Source organism: Erpetoichthys calabaricus, chromosome 1 (genome assembly GCF_900747795.2).
Source record: "Erpetoichthys calabaricus chromosome 1, fErpCal1.3, whole genome shotgun sequence".
Taxonomy (NCBI): Eukaryota; Metazoa; Chordata; class Cladistia; order Polypteriformes; family Polypteridae; genus Erpetoichthys; species Erpetoichthys calabaricus.
This window is the reverse complement of record NC_041394.2, coordinates 103,673,466-103,693,818: the sequence shown is the minus strand read 5'-3', so window position 1 is coordinate 103,693,818 and position 20,353 is coordinate 103,673,466. Positions and strand designations below refer to the sequence as shown.

The 20,353-nt window shown below is 38.3% G+C and overlaps 1 protein-coding gene across 2 annotated transcripts in view; it reads right to left on the bottom strand.

Annotated features, from left to right (window-relative positions):
- Nucleotides 1–20,353, bottom strand: part of fbln1 (fibulin 1) — a 132,606-nt gene that overhangs the window by 26,987 nt on the left and 85,266 nt on the right. The window contains exons 14-15 of one of the 2 annotated variants that reach the window (XM_028804597.2): nucleotides 18,790–18,913; nucleotides 14,354–15,021 (exon numbers count right to left, since the gene is read on the bottom strand). In XM_028804597.2, coding sequence (XP_028660430.1) covers nucleotides 14,655–15,021; nucleotides 18,790–18,913 — 491 coding nt within the window. In that variant the 3' untranslated portion in view covers nucleotides 14,354–14,654. Of the gene's footprint in view, nucleotides 1–14,353; nucleotides 15,022–18,789; nucleotides 18,914–20,353 lie in introns of those variants that run through there. The other variant, XM_028804590.2, reaches the window with a different exon arrangement.

Genomic DNA, 20,353 nt, shown 5'->3' with positions numbered 1-20,353 from the left:
ACTTTGTCTTTTTCCAGCCCCGAATTTTCAAGAGATAAGAACACAGGAAGTGTGTCTGCCAAAAGCATTCCAACAACTGAGAAGTTAGATGGCTGTGGTCTTGTTTGAAAATGGTTGTAAGTAGGGCGTGACTTGACCGTCTCGCGGGACGTGAAAGTGTCTCTCTGTCTCGCGTCAAAAGATCACGTCTCATCGCAGGAAAAAAGTCTCGTCTCATCCCAAGTTTTTTTTTTTATAATAAAATAGAAATGTTTCTGTATTGAATGCCTTTTTTCAACTCCTGCTTAATCTTTTCTGAGATTTTGAATGTCAAAGAATCTCATCAAGTTATGTTTTGTATGTCTTGTTTTAAATTTCTCCACAATACTGTTTTGTTTTTTGTGGATGCTGCCATTTTGTGGGATATAATGGATTGCGAGAGGCATGTCACAAGTTGTGTCATGTCCATAATTGTGGATTTTATTTTTAAACCTTTCTGGTGTGATTCTGTGTGTTTCAAAGATCTTTTTGGTATAACAATCTTCTGACAACAACATAGACTTTCATTTTTGATTCCACAGTTTAACAACTTTTGCCGGACTACTAACCTCAAGATTCCATCTCCTGCTTTTTTAAACAGTTTTTTTGTTCTTGTAGTCTGACACATGTACAGTGATATAAAAAATTATTTGACTTCTGGTTTCTGCTATTATTGCAATTATAAACACTGATTTTTTTTAGGTTTTCAAACAAAATCTAAATTAGACGAATCACACCTGAGTGAAAAATATTACATTTCCTTTTAGCTCATTTAATTTTTCTATTAAATAGAGTTATCCAACACAAACTGGGACTGTGTAAAACGCAAATGTCCCCAAGTAAATTAATTCAATTAAAGAGATAATGAGAGTCAGCTAATTGAACACAACTAGATTTGATTACTATCAGCCCTGTTCAATGTAAACTTTACCATAAGCTTAACCAGCTTATTTGTTATATTTGTATCAATTTAAAAAGAACATTGGCGCTAGCACTAATGCCTGAGGGACACTACTCTCAGCTTCAACTAATTTAGAAATTTTTGCTTACCATAACTCCTTGCTTTCCTTGTTTTACCAATTTTCCACCCATCTAAACATTTGTCATTTGAACTTTAAGGTTGATCACAAGCCCCTCATGTTGTTATATTATGAAATGCTTTTTTAAAGTCAACATAAATAATATCATATCCACCTCTGATCCAATATTTTTATTGTTTCTTCAAAGAACTCCAGCATAATAATGAAGATAGTCTCCCCATCTGAAAGCATGTTAGTTGTTCAGTATTGCACTATTCTTCACATATGTTGCTCAACCATTTCTTTAATAAGTACTTCCCTTAATATACAGTACTTTAAGTTTACATTAATCTCACTGACGTCTAGTTACTACTATTGACTTGATTACATTTTTATATAATCTGACAACACTTGCTAGTTTCCTGTCTTTATCTTTCCTGAATTATCCCAGTATACGTTAATGAGTTGTGTTGTATTTGTTGTGTAGGACTGGAGGTTACTACAGTAATCCCTCACCTATCGCGGGGGTTACGTTCCAGAGCCCCCCGCGATAGGTGAAAATCCGCGAAGTAGCGACCTATATTTATTTGATTATTTATACATATTTTAAGGCTTTATAAACCCTTCCCACACTCTTATAAACCTTTCTCACTCTCTTGTTAACCTTTCCCACGCTCTTATAAACACTTCCTATGCTCTTAAACACTTTCTGCATTCTTAAACACCGCAGACCAACACTGCACACTGCACGCAGCGATCAGACATCAATGTGTCTGCACTCGCTTTGTGAAGGGGGGCAGCTGAACTCTGAGCAGAGCAGAAATGGACTTTGTGCTGCTTCTGCCAAAATGCCTGCTTGTCGCTCTGCGCGTTCGGAAGGAGGAGGAGGAGTGTGTGTGTGTGGGGGTGTGAGGGCTGAATGCACGTTCGCTCAAACCCCCCTCCCCGGAGGCGCAGTAGCTCCTGCCACTTTGCATTGTCAAGGGGGTGGGGAGCTGAATGAACGCTAAGGAGAAGTGGACTTTGTGCTGGCTTTGTGCTGCTTGTCGCTCTGTGTGTCAATAATTTAAAAGCCTGTACATCACCTATTTTCCTGTCTCACTGTCTTGTCTTGTGTGAAGTTAAAATGTTTTATAATAGTGAGATGTTACTCATATCCTTAGCCCGACATCCACATATCATATGTGTTAACAAAGTGTGTTTTATAAGTTTACATGTGTTTAAAGCATGTGGGATGGGTATTTTAAGGCTTAAACAATAAAAATGTTTATTTATATGGTCTTTCTATATCGCAGATTTTCTCCTGTTGCTGATGGGTCTGGAACATAACTTCCGCGATAGGCGGGCAATCACTTGTATTTAAAAACCCGCGAAGTTGTGAATCCGCGAAAAGTGAACGGCGAAGTAGCGAGGGATTACTGTATCCCTTAATTGCGTACCTGAGGCATCCTGCCTAGACTCTGCAAGATTGTCTTCTTCATTGTTGTAGCCTATGATGATGCAAATAGCAACAATTCTAATGTTGTTCTGCAATGGAATCACTCCTTCAATATACAGACTTTGTAGGATGGTCAAGTGAGTGGTGGTATCTTTTGGATTTTCAAGTGGGCACTCTCTTTCCTAAACATTTTGCTAATAGGCAAAACAGACGAATAGTGTATAATCACTAACTTCCCTGAGCACTCTATGATAAATGTTACCCAGTCAATTTTTGTTGACCCTGTTGGGAGCCTGCCATTCAGGGCCAGATTAAAGGTAACTGCTGCCCTAAGCACAGCCTAACAATGGTGGCCCCTCAGCCATAGGTGACAAGACATTAAGAATCAATAAGTATCGAAGGTGAAGTAAGAGATTATAATTCAGTTTTCTTTCTACTGGCTTATATATACAATATTAAATATAAGCTTTTTTTACATTTTATTTATTATAAGCTATATACTGTAAGCAAATTGTTTACTTATAACTAGAGCAACAGGAAAAATGCCAGTTTTGAACACTTTTTGATGTATTTTTAAATAAAACAGAGAAACAGTGCAAATACAAAAATGTATTGAAAACTATTTTCAATCACCCTCCCAAAGATTATAAGTTAAAATAAGATTTGGTGTTCCCAAAAGCATAATTTTCAATTTTGAAAATCCTGTTTCTGCAGAAGTCAATGTAGGCAGGCAATTAAAAAAAAACATATTCAATTGGAGAAATATTATTATTTGTACAAAACAAAACATCATCTATTACACTGCTTTCTAAACTGGATGATATATAGCATTTCAACATCCATTTTTCAAAAGATCCAAAATAATGGCTATTGTTACCTACTTATCAGTTTAATTATCCTTTCAAATTTTTCTAATACTTTTTTATTGCAAAGTCTTTGATCAAATTCTCAAAACAAGTCTGGCATAATTTAGCAGAGAAAAGGCATCCAACCTACCTTGTCCCATTTAATGTAATATCTGATGACCCCTTCAAACCACACTTTTAAATTTTAGTCACTTACTATGACAAAGACATTTTTTTAACAATGCAGATTAGAATCAAACATGGCAGATAAGGACAATTACAGAAAATTTGACTAAATTCAAGTGAAAGAGTTAAGGGCACAGTAGTCAGGGGAAAACTCTATTGGTGCCTTTCTTACCTTGGTGCCCTACACACATGCTTATTTTGCTTAATCCAAGGCTGCTGCCATTGTCAAAAATACATTTTAACTCATATAACATTTTTTATCTAATGCTTGGTGTCATGTTTAGGATCTGAATAGTTATAGAGGAATCATACTTACATTTTATGAATCTGCCTCTTCCATTAGTGACCAATAGGAAGCCCAGAAACCAGAAAGACGTCAGCCCCATCACAAGGCACATACAATGTCTATAACACTAAGCCTATGTGGTGTCAACAGTTAGCCTAACATTCACATCCACGACGTGTTTGGAAATTCAAATGGACAAGAACAGAGTGTTCAATGCCCAAACTGTCAGAGCTAGAAATTGCCTGCATGTCTTTGAAACAGTTAAGGCAGCAGTGCTAATCACTGTGCCATCAAGGTGCCAGAATATAGAGGCATAAATAAAATATTCACACCAGACTAACATTCACAATTACTGATTTATTTTAATATAATGAAGCTTTGTTTTATTATTGAGAATAGTCAGTCAGTCATTACACAACCCGCTATATCCTAACACAGGGTCACGGGGGTCCTAGGGCACATGTAGGAACAAATCCCGGGCAGGGTGCCAGCCCACCACAGGGCACACACACACAAACCGAGCACACACTAGGAACAATTTCTGGATGGCCAATGCACCTATTGCACTGTGGGAGTAAACTGGAGCACCCGGAGGAAACCCATGCAGACACGGGGAGAACATGCAAACTCCATGCAAGGAGGACCCGGGAAGCGAACCCAGGTCTCCTTACTGCGAGGCAGCAGCGCTACCACTGTGCCACCGTGCCACCCTTATTGAGAATACATTTCCTTAATTCCAAAGGGTGATTATTTTTTCATCAGCAGCAATTTCTTGTAAAAGAGTTAACAAAATAAACTTCTCCCTCAACAGTGACAATAGCCTGCTTACCGTATGGCTTTGCATAATTACCAGAACAAAATCAGGCTGGTGTACAGTTCTGAGCCATGTGGTCAACTCATCTCCTTTATGTGGGAATTCTACAAATTATTCCCCATACTACCTCAGACAGTCAAGGCTTCAGACTGTTTGTGTTTCAGTCTGGGTCATGGCAGATGTGTCCTGCAGAAGGCTGTGGGTTGTGTACAGGATGCAGCTATTTTGGTTGCTGAACAAAACAGCATTTATATTGTTTAGTCAAGGGGCCTCTTAAATATTCTAACCTTCTTTGGTTTATTCCAAAATGAACTTGAAATTTGTAAGGGAGTTTAACCAAGGGACATGCATTTTAAGTTAAAGTTGAAGTTGAAACTTTCACATGTTAGTAAATGTGATATGTAAAGGTTTGTAGCAGTAGTAGTAATAGTGCTGTCATGTGCACATAGGTATTTATTGTTAATAAATGTAAATGTAAAAATTATTTATATGAAAATAAATATCAAATTAAAATTATTTTTGCTTGTTATTTTTTAACTATACACAAAGAAAAGAAAATGACATTAAAGAAATGTGAATTTATACAGTGTGTAATATAATTTCAATTATTCATTAAATATTCCCCAAAACACTTGTCACTAATGGGATATACTGTACATAGTACAAGTAATGTGTTTATTTTAAATGTCCATGAAAACAATGATTTCCCACTCATCTATTGCCAACCACTGACCAAAAGTGACAATCCACAAAATGTACTCCCTCTTAGTTCATGGCTGTTCTTCTGTCGTGAATGTTATGTTACAGCCAGGGGATTTTCCCTGACTTATATATTTTGTCTTTTCTGAATGATTATTTTCCATGTTTTTGTGTAATATCTGTTTGTTTAGTGTTTGATATTACTGTGTCTTTAAATGTTCTGACATCCCTTGCACTTTGTGAGTGGAGCCCCAAGAGGCTGTGCATCCCTGATATCACTGCTGCTAGGGCCTCCTTCATTTTATATTGAGATGAAAGAGAAGGGGACGGCACGGTGGCGCAGTGGTAGCGCTGCTGCCTCGCAGTTAGGAGACCCGGGTTCGCTTCCCGGGTCCTCCCTGTGTGGAGTTTGCATGTTCTCCCCGTGTCTGCGTGGGTTTCCTCTGGGCGCTCCGGTTTCCTCCCACAGTCCAAAGATATGCAGGTTAGGTGGATTGGTGATTCTAAATTGGGTGTGTGTTTGTGTGTGTCCTGCGGTGGGTTGGCACCCTGCCCAGGATTGATTCCTGCCTTGTGCCCTGTGTTGGCTGGGATTGGCTCCAGCAGACCCCCGTGACCCTGTGTTCGGATTCAGCGGGTGGGAAAATGGATGGATGAAAGAGAAGGTCCGATCAGTCATTCATTGAGCTTGTTGGAGGTATTATTCTGAGTATTGTTTCCCTTTGATTTTTCTATTTTTATGATATTTGATTCCATTCCTGGATTAATGATTTTTAGATTTTGTATTCGGACTTGTTCACCTTTGATTACCTTTTTAGGCAAACACTTCTTCTCTCTTGAGGTACATTTTTGCATATTTCATGAACATTTGTGATATTTTGAACTTTTAAAGCCAGCTTTCCATTTTTGGGCCTAGTAAACCACATCCTGCCTGTGGAATCAGGAGGCTGGCTGTCTAAGGGTGAGTAGATCTGGGTAGGTAAGTGATGGCCCTGGCCTGTTTTGTGGAACTTTTTGGTATTTTTGTGACATCCATTTACAACGGTGAAACACCGTATGTTGTGACTGAGCCATCAAACAGATGCCAATAAGGGAGGGATTTTTCAAAAACATTGCCCCATTTCTCAAGACTTGATTGTAAAAATTAAAGAAATGTATTTAGCAAACAAAGTAATTCCAAAGGTCTACTAATGGAATATACAAAATACAACATAAAAAATCAAAAGAACTACAAAAGAAAAACACAATATTAAAAAACAAATCCAAAAAAATCTAAAATTGAAAGAAAGAGGAAATAAGACTTACTGCCAAAATATATGATAAAAAAACAATCCCAAAGTCAAAATCTAAATCCAAAAGACAAGTATAAAATCCAGCAATCCAAAAAAGCAACCCTGAAGGGAGCAAAAAAACACACTACAAGGGTAATTCCTATGTGTCAAACCTGGAAATCCTTAGAGATTTCAACATAACACTGCACAAAGAGTCAGCATGACACCAGAGAAACAAATAGTTAATGAATAAATAAATAAATAAATAAAATAAAGACAAGCAATGTACTGTCTTTCTGTGGATAAATTGCACTAAACCTCCACTGAGGAAAAACAGTTATATTGCTTAACGTAGGGAACATCTCTTTACAATAGACAGTCTAAATTGTTATTTTTTAATATTTTTTTTTGACAAATTTCAGATAACAATATTTTTTTTTCTTTTCAATGAAATATGGTTGAAAACTGATGGAGGAATTTACAAAATGAGACAAAACAATGAGTGGCTGGACCAGGCCAAGGGGACACCCATGTAACGCCTGGCTGTGGCAGATAGTCATTTCCAGAGAGTGGAACTGGACCGCGTGTCTGCTTGGGGGGTTGCCAACTAGGATTCCGAGCTGTTTCGTCATGAGGCGGGTGTGGCAATGGCAGTACCAGTGCATGCTCCCCAACCTGACCAGACCTGACAAAACAATCAGAACTATCCATATCATTCCACAGCCCTTAATTAGCATCTAACAAAATAGAAAAAGTCTTGTCGGGGACAAATCTCAATTCCTTCTACATGAAATTATACTATAAATATTGCTAATCATACAAAATTAGGCAGTAATCCTAATTTCATAATTTCAATGAACTCTAAATTATACCAGTGTAGTCAGATAGAGTATATCCCTTAGTTGGGCACTGTGCCTTCACATTTGAATGGCCATAAACGGGCAGCAGTTTACACTCTATATTACTTTGCTTTGAAAGGCATACACATTCATTTTGTGAACAACCATACTTCTGTTGGGTGTTTCTCAAGACATGGTAAACTGAGCTGCACAGATCTATACAGAGCCATTATGATTGGTCTAGGAAATGAAAACCTATTATCTCCTTTATTACACCTTTGAACATACAACAAGCACTGAATGAGTATAGCTATGACATGCAGTACAACCAAGCTTCAATAATTATAATCTCTAGGCACCAGAAGATGTCCCTACATACCAGGCCAATAATAATAATAATAATACAATTTATTTATATAGCACCTTTCCCATGCTCAAAGAAAAATTATGGTTGAAAGACACACTTAGCAGGTAGAAGCTGCAGCTGGGGCAAAGCAACATCTTTTTTAAATTTCAAGTGGTAATGAAATTCCCCCAAACGATACACTTATTATTTTGAGCCCAGCCACTTTATTTTAGTTGGGACAGAGGATGGGAATAAGGTTCAGCAAAGTCCAGAGAGAAAGAGAGATGAAAAGCACTGGCAGTGGTGTTTCATGTGGGCTATTCTCAACATGCCAATACAGGAAAACAGGCACACCCAAGACATGACATTCCATAGGTGTGGACAGATAGTCCTTGAAGAGCAAGAAGAAGGTGCACAAAGTAAATAGAAGAGAGAGAGAAAGTGTAGAGCTGGGATAAATCACACCATATCCTTCAGGGATGCCAAACAATCCCGCAACTTACATGAATGCTCGACTCTCTGAAAGTGAGAAAGGAGCCTTTCAGTGTTAGTAGGAAGATAGAACATCTCCTGGATAACACGTAGCAGCGCATTGTCCTGTGAAATAGCTCAGAGGTTGTCTTAGAATAATGGTCCCTTATGGCAGCAATGATCTTAGAGCCCTCAAAGAGGGTACTGTGGTCTTACAACCGCTACACTATATAGAATCCTCAGCAGTAATTCAGGGTCTTGCTGTAATTGTTCCTAGGAGAAGATTTAATAAACATTCATTCATCCATTTTCCACTGCTTATCCAAAGCCGGGACACAGGGGCAACAGTCTTAGTGAGGCCCATATGTCATTTTCTCCAGCAACACTTGTCAAGTCATACAGTGGAATCCCAAGGCATTCCTAGGCCATGTGGGAGATATAATCCTCCCAGTGAGCACTGGTTCATCACCATTTTTCTCTTTCCAGTTGGTTGTGCCTGTAAAACCTCCACAGGGATGGAATCCTTATCAAAGGCCCAAACCACCTCATTTGGTCCTTCCTGATGCGGAGGGTCAGCGGCTCTACTCTGAGCCTTTCCCAGATGCCTGCACTTCTCGTCCTATCTCTAAGGGACAGCCGGGCCACCCCGCAGAGAAAGCTCATTTCAGCCACTTGCACAATAAGTGAGGTTAGGGACGTGGATCGATTGGCAAATCACGAGCTTCACCTTCTGATTCAGCTCCTTCTTCACCACTACAGATCAGTATAGTGACCGCATAACTGCACTCGCTGCCCCAATCCATCTATCGATCTCACCATCCCTATTCCTCTCACTCATGAAAAAGACCCCAAGGTACTTAAACTCCTCCACCCGAGGCAGTAACTCACCTCTCACTCTGAGATTATAGTCCATGTTTTTCCTACTAAAGACCATAGCCTGAGATTTGGATATGATGATCCTCATCCCTGCCACTTCACACTTGGTTGCCAACCATGCCAATGTGTGCTGGAGTACACATCTGGATGAAGCCAAAAGGACTACGTCATGTGAAAAATGCAATGACCCGATTCTAAAACCAATGAACAGGACCCCCTCCCCTCCCTGGATGCGCCTTGATATCCTCGCCACAAAAATCACAAACAGGATTGGAGACAAAGCACAGCCCTTGCAGAGTCCCACCTGATAGTTGGAGCAGACCCTCTTGTCCCCCTTCTTAAAAATGGGGACCACCACCCTGGTCTGCCACTCCAAAGGCACAGCTTCCGATGACCATGCCACATTAAAAAGGCATGTCAGCCATGACAGCCCAACAATGTCCAGAGCCTTCAGCAATTTATGGACGGATCTCATCCACCCCTGGGGCTTTGGCACTGTGGAGTTGTTTAACTACCTCAGTGACCTCCATCAAGTAAATGGGCACTGATCTCCCATCAGCTTCTGGCTCTGTTTCCACTATAGAGGGCTTGTCCATCAGGTTCAGAAGCTTTACAAACCATATTGATCCAATCCTATTAGAGTGTGAATCTGAGAGAAATGTTGGGTAAGGCCTCCCTCACTGGTGGGAGGAAGAGGCACTAGGGCATACGTGAAAATGAGAAATACAAAATGAAGTGACCGAGTGTGGTAATGTGACCAACAAATAGATTAACTACCATGTCTGACAGACAGAGACCAATACATAAGATAACTACAGTATATATTGTAAGTATATGTAAGACATAATTCAGTTGGCTTCCAGCAGGAAGAAACATCATTTCTAAGATTGCTTTTGAAAGTCTTTATTTTCCAAAATGTTCACTACTATGATTGATTTACAAGAGCCAGGCTACATAGTGACACAGTAACTATTGCTGTCTCACAGGTTATAAGGACCTCATTTTTAAACCTAACGCAGCCACCGTCCATGTTCTACTTTTGTTTGTGTGGTCTTGTTCTGGGTTCACTGGTTGTTTCCTCCCTCATCCTAAAGACCAGCATTGATTGAAACTTTATCTCCCTGCAGCAGAGATAGGTTCCAGTTGCAGGGTTTGGTTGAATGGTAGTACAGTATTATTTTTGTTGAATTGTACAATATTACTACCCATAACACTTTACATGGGTTTGGTTCACTTGTTATGCTTTCACTAATCTTTTTTAAAAAAAGTGTATTCTGTACAAATCAAATTTAAAACATTTAAACTTCTGCAGTGGCTTTCCAATAAGTCCTAGAGTAACATGTGGTTTTTAATATTTCCCATTTCGTATGCTGCATTTTAAAGATATAAAACCATCATGGTATATGAAACTAATTAGCAACTGACTACATAAGCGTTAAGATATAATTAAAAGAGACTAATTTTTGCTAATTTAACTTCTCTAATGTATATACAAGAGTCAGGCTGCATGGTGATGCAATAGCTAAAGCTGTCTTACAGGTTCTAATTTTCTGGCAAAATGGCACTGCATGCAGATACTGTGCCTGCTCCAGGTCTGAAGAATTTGGTGCTAATTGTGTTAAATGTAGTCAGTCATGAGTATTGCGGTGTGTTTATTATGTAGAAAAGCCACCATCACAATACAATGCTTTACATCAGTGATCGCTGCTCAGTGTACAACATTACCCCTGCGTTAAGGGAGCAGTTGAGCAGCCTTGGCATTCTGCAAAAATACGGCTTCACACGATTCAGCATTTAAAAGAACGATCTGCCACTGCTGTAAATGACGTGAATAGAAACAAAAGCGAGGTTAAATGAATTGGTCTCCACATGAGGATAGAACAAAAATCAGATCAGACCGGTGCTCTCATCTATTCTGCTTTCAAATGTTCACTCAGTGGAAAACAAGCTGGATGACCTCGGACCTCTATGGATAAACCAGCAAGAGATGAGGGACTGTTCCATTTTTATCTTTACTGAAATGTGGCTGCATAATAACATCCCTGACACAGCCATTAAGCTGGATGGACTGACTAATTTCTGAATAGACAGAGTTGCTTCAGTATTGGTAAATTGCACAGATGAGGTCTGTGTGTTCATATGAGCAACGAATGGTTCAGAAACGCTACTTTAGAGTCAAGCCACTGCTCTCCAGTGCTAGAAAGTCTAACTGTAAAGTGCCTTCTTTTTACTTGCCACGGGAGTTTACCATTATTTTTATTCTAGCTATTTACATCACTCCGAGAGTTAATTCTAAGGAAGTGCTGAATATATTTTACAGAACTGTTACAGAGCTGCAAACTGTGCATCCCAGTGGTTTTATTATTGTTTCTGGAGATTTTAATCATTGGAACTTTTTGACAGCTCTCCCCAACTTCTATCAACATATGAACTTTCCAAACAAGGGATAGAACAAACTTGAACTTATATTTACAAACTCTCATGATGCTTACAAAGTTGAAACCCATCCACATCTTGGTTTTTATGATCATGTTTCTACTGTGCTAATGTCTGTATGCAGAACACTGTGTAAATAGCCCAAACCAATTCTCAAACAAATCAGGATGTGGCCAGAGGGAGCGGTGTCAGCCTTGCAGGACAGTTTTGATTACATGTTCTGGGTCATGTTTAAAGCAGCTGTCAGCTATGGCCATCCATTCAACTTTGAGGAGGATACATCATCAGTCACTAACTACATTAATAAGTGCACAGATAATGTACCCGTATCAAAAACCTTTAGAATGTGTGCAAATCAGAAGCCGTGGGTGACACTGGAAGTACATGCATTGTTAGAAGCCCCTAATGCTGACTTTTGATTAGGTGTCAAGGTAGCCTTCGGGGCATCAAAGCAATATTATGGGAAGAACATTTACCAGAGATACACGACACATGTGGCAGGGAATTCAAGCCATCACAGAGTATAAGATCAAACCACCGGTCTGCAATGGTGATGTCTGTCTTCCAGATTTTCTAAATAACTTGCATGGTTTGATGCCCTGAACAACATACCTGCAAGGAAGTCCGTCCCTCCTCAGGAAGAACGTGTACTGTGCTTGTGCACTGCTGATGTGAGAACTTTGTTGAAGGTAAACTGATGCAAAGCTGCTGCACCAGACTACATACCTGGCTGAGTGTTCAGAGAATGTGAAAACCAGCTGACAGATATCTTTACAGATATCTTCAACACTTCCCTGAGGCAGGCAGTCATCCCCAAGTGTTTTAAAACTACCACCATCATATCCATGCTGAAGAAGTCCTTTGTCTCTTGTGTTAATGATTATTGCTCTATAGCACTCACACCTGCCATCATGAAGTGCTTCGAGAGGCTAGTCTTGGGCCTCTTGAAAGTTGGACTACCCACATCACCTGACCCCCTCCAGTTTGCCTATCATCCGAACAATTCCACAGAAGATGCCATATCAACTGCTCTTTATCTGGTCCTGTCCTATCTGGACAAAAGAGACATTTATGCTAGAATACTTTTCACTGACTTCAGTTCAGCTTTCAACACCATAATTCCTCAAAACCTCAGTTGGGTCTGTTAGGCTACAACACTTCCCTATGTAACTGGATACTGGACTTACTGACAGAGAGATCCTAGAAAGTTCAAGTTGAAAACACAGTCTCCAGTACCTCTTTACTTACCACTAGTGCCCCCCGAACATGGCATACCCAGCTCATTTCTGTTCATCCTGCTGACTCACAATTGTATGGCTGGATACAGCTGTAACACCATCATTAAGTTTGCAGATGACTCAACAGTGGTGGGTCTCATCAGAAATAAGGATGAGTCAGCTTTCAAAATGGATATATGAAGATTGGCAGACTGGTGCAAGTGGAACAATCTGTCTCTTAATGTGGGCAAAACGAATGAGACGATTCATGAAGGCCAATGCTGTTCCTATCTTACTACACATCGAGGGCTCTCGGTGGAATTGTTAAAGAGCACAAATTTCCGTGGTGTGCACCCTGCAGCTGATCTTACTTGGTCAATTAACACCACCTCCATAGCCAAGAAGGCACAGTAGCATCTCCACTTCTTTTTAGCGGCTGAAGTTGGAAAGTCTACCTCCCCCCATTCTCACCAGCTTATACAATGGCATCATCAAGAGCGTTTTGACCAGCTGCATAGTTTGCACAGCAGATAAGATCATTGGGACCTCTTGCCACCTCATTAAAGATATCCCTATATATATAGCATTGTACAGGACTGCTCCCAGCTCTCCTACAGTCTTTCTGTCCCACCTCCATCTGGCAGAAGGTACTGTAGCATCCAAACCAGTTCTTCCAGGTGCAACAGGATGCCTGGACTCTAAACTCTGTGCTGCCCCCCATGTTCTCAAATCTGCTCCTAGTAGCTTATTTACAGTAGATTTGATATACTTGTTACTGCAGTTGTGTTTTGCTATTAGTTGTTGTTACTATCTATTACAAAGGAGTACTATCTATTTACTTACCTGTTTTATTATGTATCTACTTATTTATCTATTTATAGTAAAGTATGGTTCTTTACCTGTCTTACACGGGCATATGTTGCATCGTGGTCCTGGGAAAAGGTATTTTGTACCACTGTATGCTGCAGTACTTTGTTTGGATGGTATGAGAATGAAGTCACCTGAAATGACATGAGTTGACTAACAATATTTCAAGGAATGACTAGGGCATCACCAGGGCCTTTGTTGTATCTTTTAGAATTTTGTTCCAGTGGCTGAACAAAACAACAGCTGCATCAAAACCAGGTAAATCATGGAATCTGACTCACTTTTTTAGCGGTCTGCTTTGACTTTAGCCAAAATGAAATTCAAATCACTTTTAATTTAAAAAAAAAATAATGTAAATTGTTCAAACAATGCATGCACAGTACCTTCATAGTCATGGGATCTGTTAGATCCTATTCCAGATTCATTTTTATGTTCTCCCGGTGTTAGCACAAGTACTAACTTCCTCTCAAAGTCACCTCAAAGCAACACTGAATTTAGTCTTGTATCTAACCCAAATAAATATTGCCTTATTTTTTTCCCACTGTTCAAAGCCAAATATTGCTATTTTGAGATTCCAAAATGGTAAGTAAGTCTATACTGAAAATAAAGATATTCTTCTAAGTTCAGTACTATTGTTGCACATGTATTTCTATGAATATTTGATTTATTCTTTTGTCTCTCGTTTAACAATGCCACGGCTACAGAGGACATAAAAACACATACAGTTTATCAATCTTACTGTTTTATTACCAAAAAAATATATATACGTACAAGAAAAAAATGGCACAACTGTGGAAAAGTATTTAAAATACTGAGAAACCAAATAAAAGAAAACCTAATTAATGCCAGAGGCATAAAAAAGATTGTTCTACAACTTTTTATACCCTATTATTTATCCAACACTGCCTCTCTGTGGCAGCAAAAATAACAAATCCATAATGTAAAGCAAACAAGAAAAAGGAATTTAAATGAATATTTTCAAAAGCAGTATATTCCTTTAGCCATGGGCATGTTCAATTTGACTATCTAGAAATCAACATTTGTAAGTTCAGCAGTTGCAAAAACAAAGATTTTAGCTAAAAATGTTGTAATAGTTCCATGGCGGAAGAGTTTCATCTCAACAGTGAGAGTAAAATCCTTAGGATGTAGAAGAGGCTTCTCCACAGCCACAAATCCATCACTGTTGACTTTATGCACACTGAAGATGGCATCATCATTGCCACCTGTGATGGTGAAATGAACATCCTCCACAGGAACTGTGTTAACGGGGCCCATGCGGAAGATATTGGTGGGAACAGGAATATTGATAGGGAAAGTCAGGTAATAGTGGGTTATTCTCAAGGGTAGGCCATGGCACTCCATATTCAGACCACAAGGCAAACGTTCACAACGACTGAAAGAAAAGTGAGAAGATAGACAAAAAAATAGACAGGACATCAGTAAAAGCATGCAAAGTAAGCATTAAAGCACAGCACTATAAAAAAATAAGTTATGCATTCATTAATTGGTACATTGCGAACCAGCACTTTTTCTTCCAAGGAGCTTTATATGCAGTCATACTTGAAATGCAAAATGCCATTGAAATACAAAAAAAGCAAAGCAACGCAAGACCTCCAAGTTTGTCTGTGTGTTAAATTCTGAAAAACTCTTGAATTTCCCAAGTCTTTTTATATATATTTGTGCTGTTCATTTATGTATCACTACCACAGCTGCAGAGAAAGAATGTAAAAATACAACCACCACAATATTTAAAGAGAGCCAAAATAACCCTTCAAATAGATTATCATAATTCATGTCTTAATATTACAAATTACACCTGCATTGCCTCTTAACTATTGAGTGGTTCACTGATAAGAGTACATGTTTGATATGTTGGAAAATACAAGTTTACTGGACTTCCTTATTTAAAACACAATCTACTTTAGTTAAAATTACCTTTTTATTAGTATTACACTGTATGAATAGACATACAAGCGGAAACACAATTATAAATACAAAAACACCTTTCCTAGGATTTTGACCTTGGCATGCTGACAGGAATTACATGTCCCTAAACCTTATAGATTTGATGGCAGAACAAACAGCAACCAAATTTGACTTTCAGGCTGTTTGGAAAAAAGGACTGCTTTTCCTGCAACACAGTTACTGAGACCCATTACAAAAGCCAAAGAAAACAGGTTATTTGTGACTAGAGATATAAATCTATCCATCCATTTACAAAACCTCCTCAATCCTTTTGAAATTATTGTGGAGCTGGAGCATATGCAGGAAAAACAGTGGCTAGGCCAGAAGCAATCCTAGTTTGGGTGCTAGTCTATAGCAAGGAACAGTCATACACAACCACTCTCACTAAACCATTCTGTGATTTCAGAGTATTTGAAAAACAAAAACATAAAAACTAGTGATTTACAATATAAGCACAATTATGCTTGTACCAACTTGTATATAAATGCTCATTATAAAGTTATAAAGTTGTCATCAGTTTAAAAATAACACTTTCTGCAGCTCAACAAATTATTTATTCAAACACCAAATTATTCTCCTTTTTATAACAAGACCAGTAACCCCGCGATTCTCGAAAGAATCGCAAATCCAAGAATGGCAATCACTTTCTGTTCCCTCCGATATTTGGAGGGATGCAATATCATGGAGGGTGGGTGCGTCCTGATACATTTTTCATTTAATTAAATAAACATATTTGTACTAAAGCTGTTTCTTTTGGAACTGTGACTCATCTGGTTCTGGTGTTTCAGAAGCGCGTTGTAGGTGCCTTCGTTTATTGTTTTTATCCATGCAGTCTCTTTTTTGTTTTTCTATGGCTGTGTCGTCAGCTAGAAGTCGTTTGCTGATGGCGGCGGATTCGCGTGCTGAAGTGACCATGGCGGCGGATCCGGGCATGGAGGGCTACATTACTAAACGAATGTGGTATATGCGGTGGTGTGGGTGGTCGCGTTCGGGCGGCTGTACAACCTGGCGTGCACGCTTTACCTCAGGTTTAGTTCACAGGTCGTAGCCATAGGGCTCGTTTTTGTATTTCTAATTGTTGAGCTGTTTCTTTTTGGAGCTGTGACTACTTTGCCTGTGCTGTTTCAGAAGCGCGTTGTGGGCGCCTTTGTTCATTGTTTTTATCCATATGGGCTCGTTTTTGTATTTCCGTTAGTTGAGCTCTTTCATTGTGGAGCTGTGACGTCTTTGCTTCTGGTGATTCTGAAGCACGTTGTAGGAGCCTCCGTGTATTGTTTTTATCCATGCGGTCTCGTCTTTGTTGTTCTGTGGTTGTGTCGTTAGGTAGAAGTCGTTTACTGTTAGGAATCATAATCCAACCTACTTTTAATACTGGGCACTGAGGCCTGTGCATAAATTAAACTGTTGTTTAGTAATATAGCTTACCGTTATGTGATTCAAATATGCCACACTGACTGCTGGTACAGTGGATTAGAGCAAGTTTAGTTTACAGGTTGTGTTGTTTGTGCGCCACGTACTGACTCTGGGAAGTACGGGCTCGGTTTTGTATTACTAATCGGTGAGCTCTTTCCATTTGGAGCCGTGACTCCTTTGCCTCTGCTGTGTCAGAAGCGCATTGTCGGCGTGGTCTCATTTTTGTTTTTCTGTGGTTGTGTCATTAGGTAGACGTCGCTTACTGTTAGGAATCATAATTCAACTTACTTTTAATACTGAATTACTGTTATGTGATTCAAATATGCCACACAGACTGCTGGCACAGTGGATTAGAGCAAGTTTAGTTTACAGGTTGTGCTGTTTGGGCGCCACCTACTGACTCTGGGAAGCCACTGAGTTTGACTCTGGGGCGTTTTTGTTTTTCTGTGGCTGTGTCGTTAGGTAGACGTTACCGTTATGTGATTCAAATATGCCACGCAGACTGCTGGCACAGTGGATTAGAGCAAGTTTATCCATACGGGCTCGTATTTGTATTTCTATTAGTTGAGCTCTTTCATTGTGGAGCCGTGACTTCTTTGCTTCTGGTATTTTTGAAGCGCATTGTAGGAGCCTCCGTTTATTGTTTTTATCCATGCGGTCTTGTCTCTGTTGTTCTGTGGCTGTGTCGTTAGGTGGACGTCGTTTACTGTTAGGAATCATAATTCAACTTACTTTTAATACTGAATTACCGTTATGTGATCCAAATATGCCACACTGACTGCTGGCACAATGGATTAGAGCAAGTTTAGTTTACAGGTTGTGTTGTTTGGGCGCCACCTACTGACTCTGGGAAGCCACTGGGTTTGACTCTGGGGCGCTGTGCGCATGCGCCTTGGTGCGTCCGCTGTCCGTGCATAAATTAAACTGTCATTTAGTAATATAGATGGTGGTTTTGAGAACTGAATACTTCCAGATTAATTAAATACATGCTAATATTCTGGACAAAGGGGCTGTATTGGAAAAAGAAAGTCAAAAACCAGGTAGCACAATATGATTTCCTAATATTTTTGTAGAGGATTTTTGCACAAATTGTTATTCCATACTCAGACCTTATTGAAAAGTAACATACACATTTTACAACAGCTGATGTACAAAACACATGCGTCTTGTTTATATTTGATACTAAGTTCACAGCAGTTCCCATAACCCACTAAAATAATTATAGAACTATTACTATGTAAAAACAAAGATGAGTGAAACAAGGCTATAATATATATAGTAGGCTGTCAATTTATACAATAATTAAGGTACAAATTTTGTATAAAAAACTAAATGCATTAATACATTTTTATGTCATGCTATATAGGAAACACAACTTGCATGATTAAAAATGTATATATGACTAACAGCATTAATCACCTTAATATATTCTATAAAGAAAGCATTAAATATTTAAAATAACAGAACAGGCAGGTTTACTTTATCACCATATAATTATTTTCTTGATTTAAACCACTGCTTGTGTAAAAAATACCGCCAGCAAAAATTAAAATTAAAATAAAAATAAAACTAGGTCTAATGGACTGCCATGCTTTTACATGCCCCTTTCTTTCTTGCTTTGTTTCTTTTTTTTTATTATAAAACAATACATTTTCAAGATAATGATCATCAAGATCTTATTTCTGTATGATGGAAAAACATTGGCTTAGTAAGGCAAACTGTACCTTTGTTTATCCATTGTATAATATAATGTTCATGTTTATGAAACTTAGTCATTACTCACTCTCTTCCTGATTGACGGTAGTTTTTGGGACACTCAAACTGCAAGCACTTAAATGAACCCTGGATGTTGAAACATGTTTCCTCAGCAGTGCAGTTGTGAGTTCCAGTCACACATTCATCAATATCTACAGAATAAAAATACATTGAATTATATATATATATAAATATATATATATATATATATATATATAGTTCAGGTTAGAAAAAGTTATGAAGATTTTATAAATTTGTCTAATAGATAGATTTTCAAAGTATGTATCACACTGTAATATTTTTTAGTAGATCTTCACACACATATCCTTTGAATATATAGAAGTCAGTTTTAGGGGCATTTGCATAAACTGCTAATAGCACCTACTGTCGTTGCCACTTCTGGTTGTCTGTCTGTCTGACCACATGAAACAATTAGCCTCTCAGTGGAACAACTTTGTTGAAATCTGGCACACATATCCTTCAAGGGAATTTGCTGGGAAAGTTACATTTTATATAGACATCTCAAATACTGTCTGCTCTACCAATTTTTCTAAAATCTCTTACTGAAAAGCATTAAGGAATTTGTGAACTTGTCTGTATTTAGAAAAGAAAAATTCTGTGTGACTTAAATTATTGATTAGTGTATGGGTTCAAATTTACTTTGAGAGAGGTCACTTCAGCCTATATATTTAATATATTTCCCTCTTTTTACACATCCAACATCCGCTCCTAATGGCAAAATGTATCCCCATTACAAATAAGTGAAATGCCTTACCTATTCACTGTCACAAACCTTTTCAGTTTTATAAATTGGCCATCCAAAAAGATTAGTATTACACAAGAAGTGGAAACAAGTGGACAGAATTACCTTTGAGACTTAAAAACTGAACCTTGTTTGTAAGTAAATCTTTTAGGTAGTCTACTAGAATGAATGCAATACAAGTGGAATGGATTGATTATTTGAGGTGGCTTAGCTTCTGGTCAGTGCTGTTTGCAGCTGTATTTATAATATGAATATTGTTCAAAGCTTAAATTAAAGTTGATAGCTTTAAATTTAAATTGGATAAAATTTACATATACAAAATGAGAATCATGTGTAAAATAATTCATGGTAAACAACATTATACCATTCAAATGCATTTTTTGACATATTTTTCAAGTGAAAATTACTTTTCACAAATTTTTAGCATTTTCCATGAGGAACAACTGATTCATAAAGGATGTGTCTACAATCATAACGTTTCTCCTAGTAGCTTCAGTGTAGTATACCTGCATATTGAAAATACAATACATTTAGGAGGATAATAATAAATTGCATTCCAGAGCTCTACATAAATGTTAAAGTGGAACATGTCTCTCTATTATATAAAAGAATCTTGGGACGAGACAAGACTTTTTCAGAGAGATGAGACAAAACATTTTCAGAGAGATAATTTCATGTCCCGCAAGACAAGACTTAGAACCAACAGATGAATTGACAACAATTAAAGCTACTACAAGTTAAATTGCAAAGAAACCAGAATTCGGTCAGGTTTATATTTATGATCACAGAGAAGCGATGCAACATAGAATCAAAAGAGTTAAACGATCAG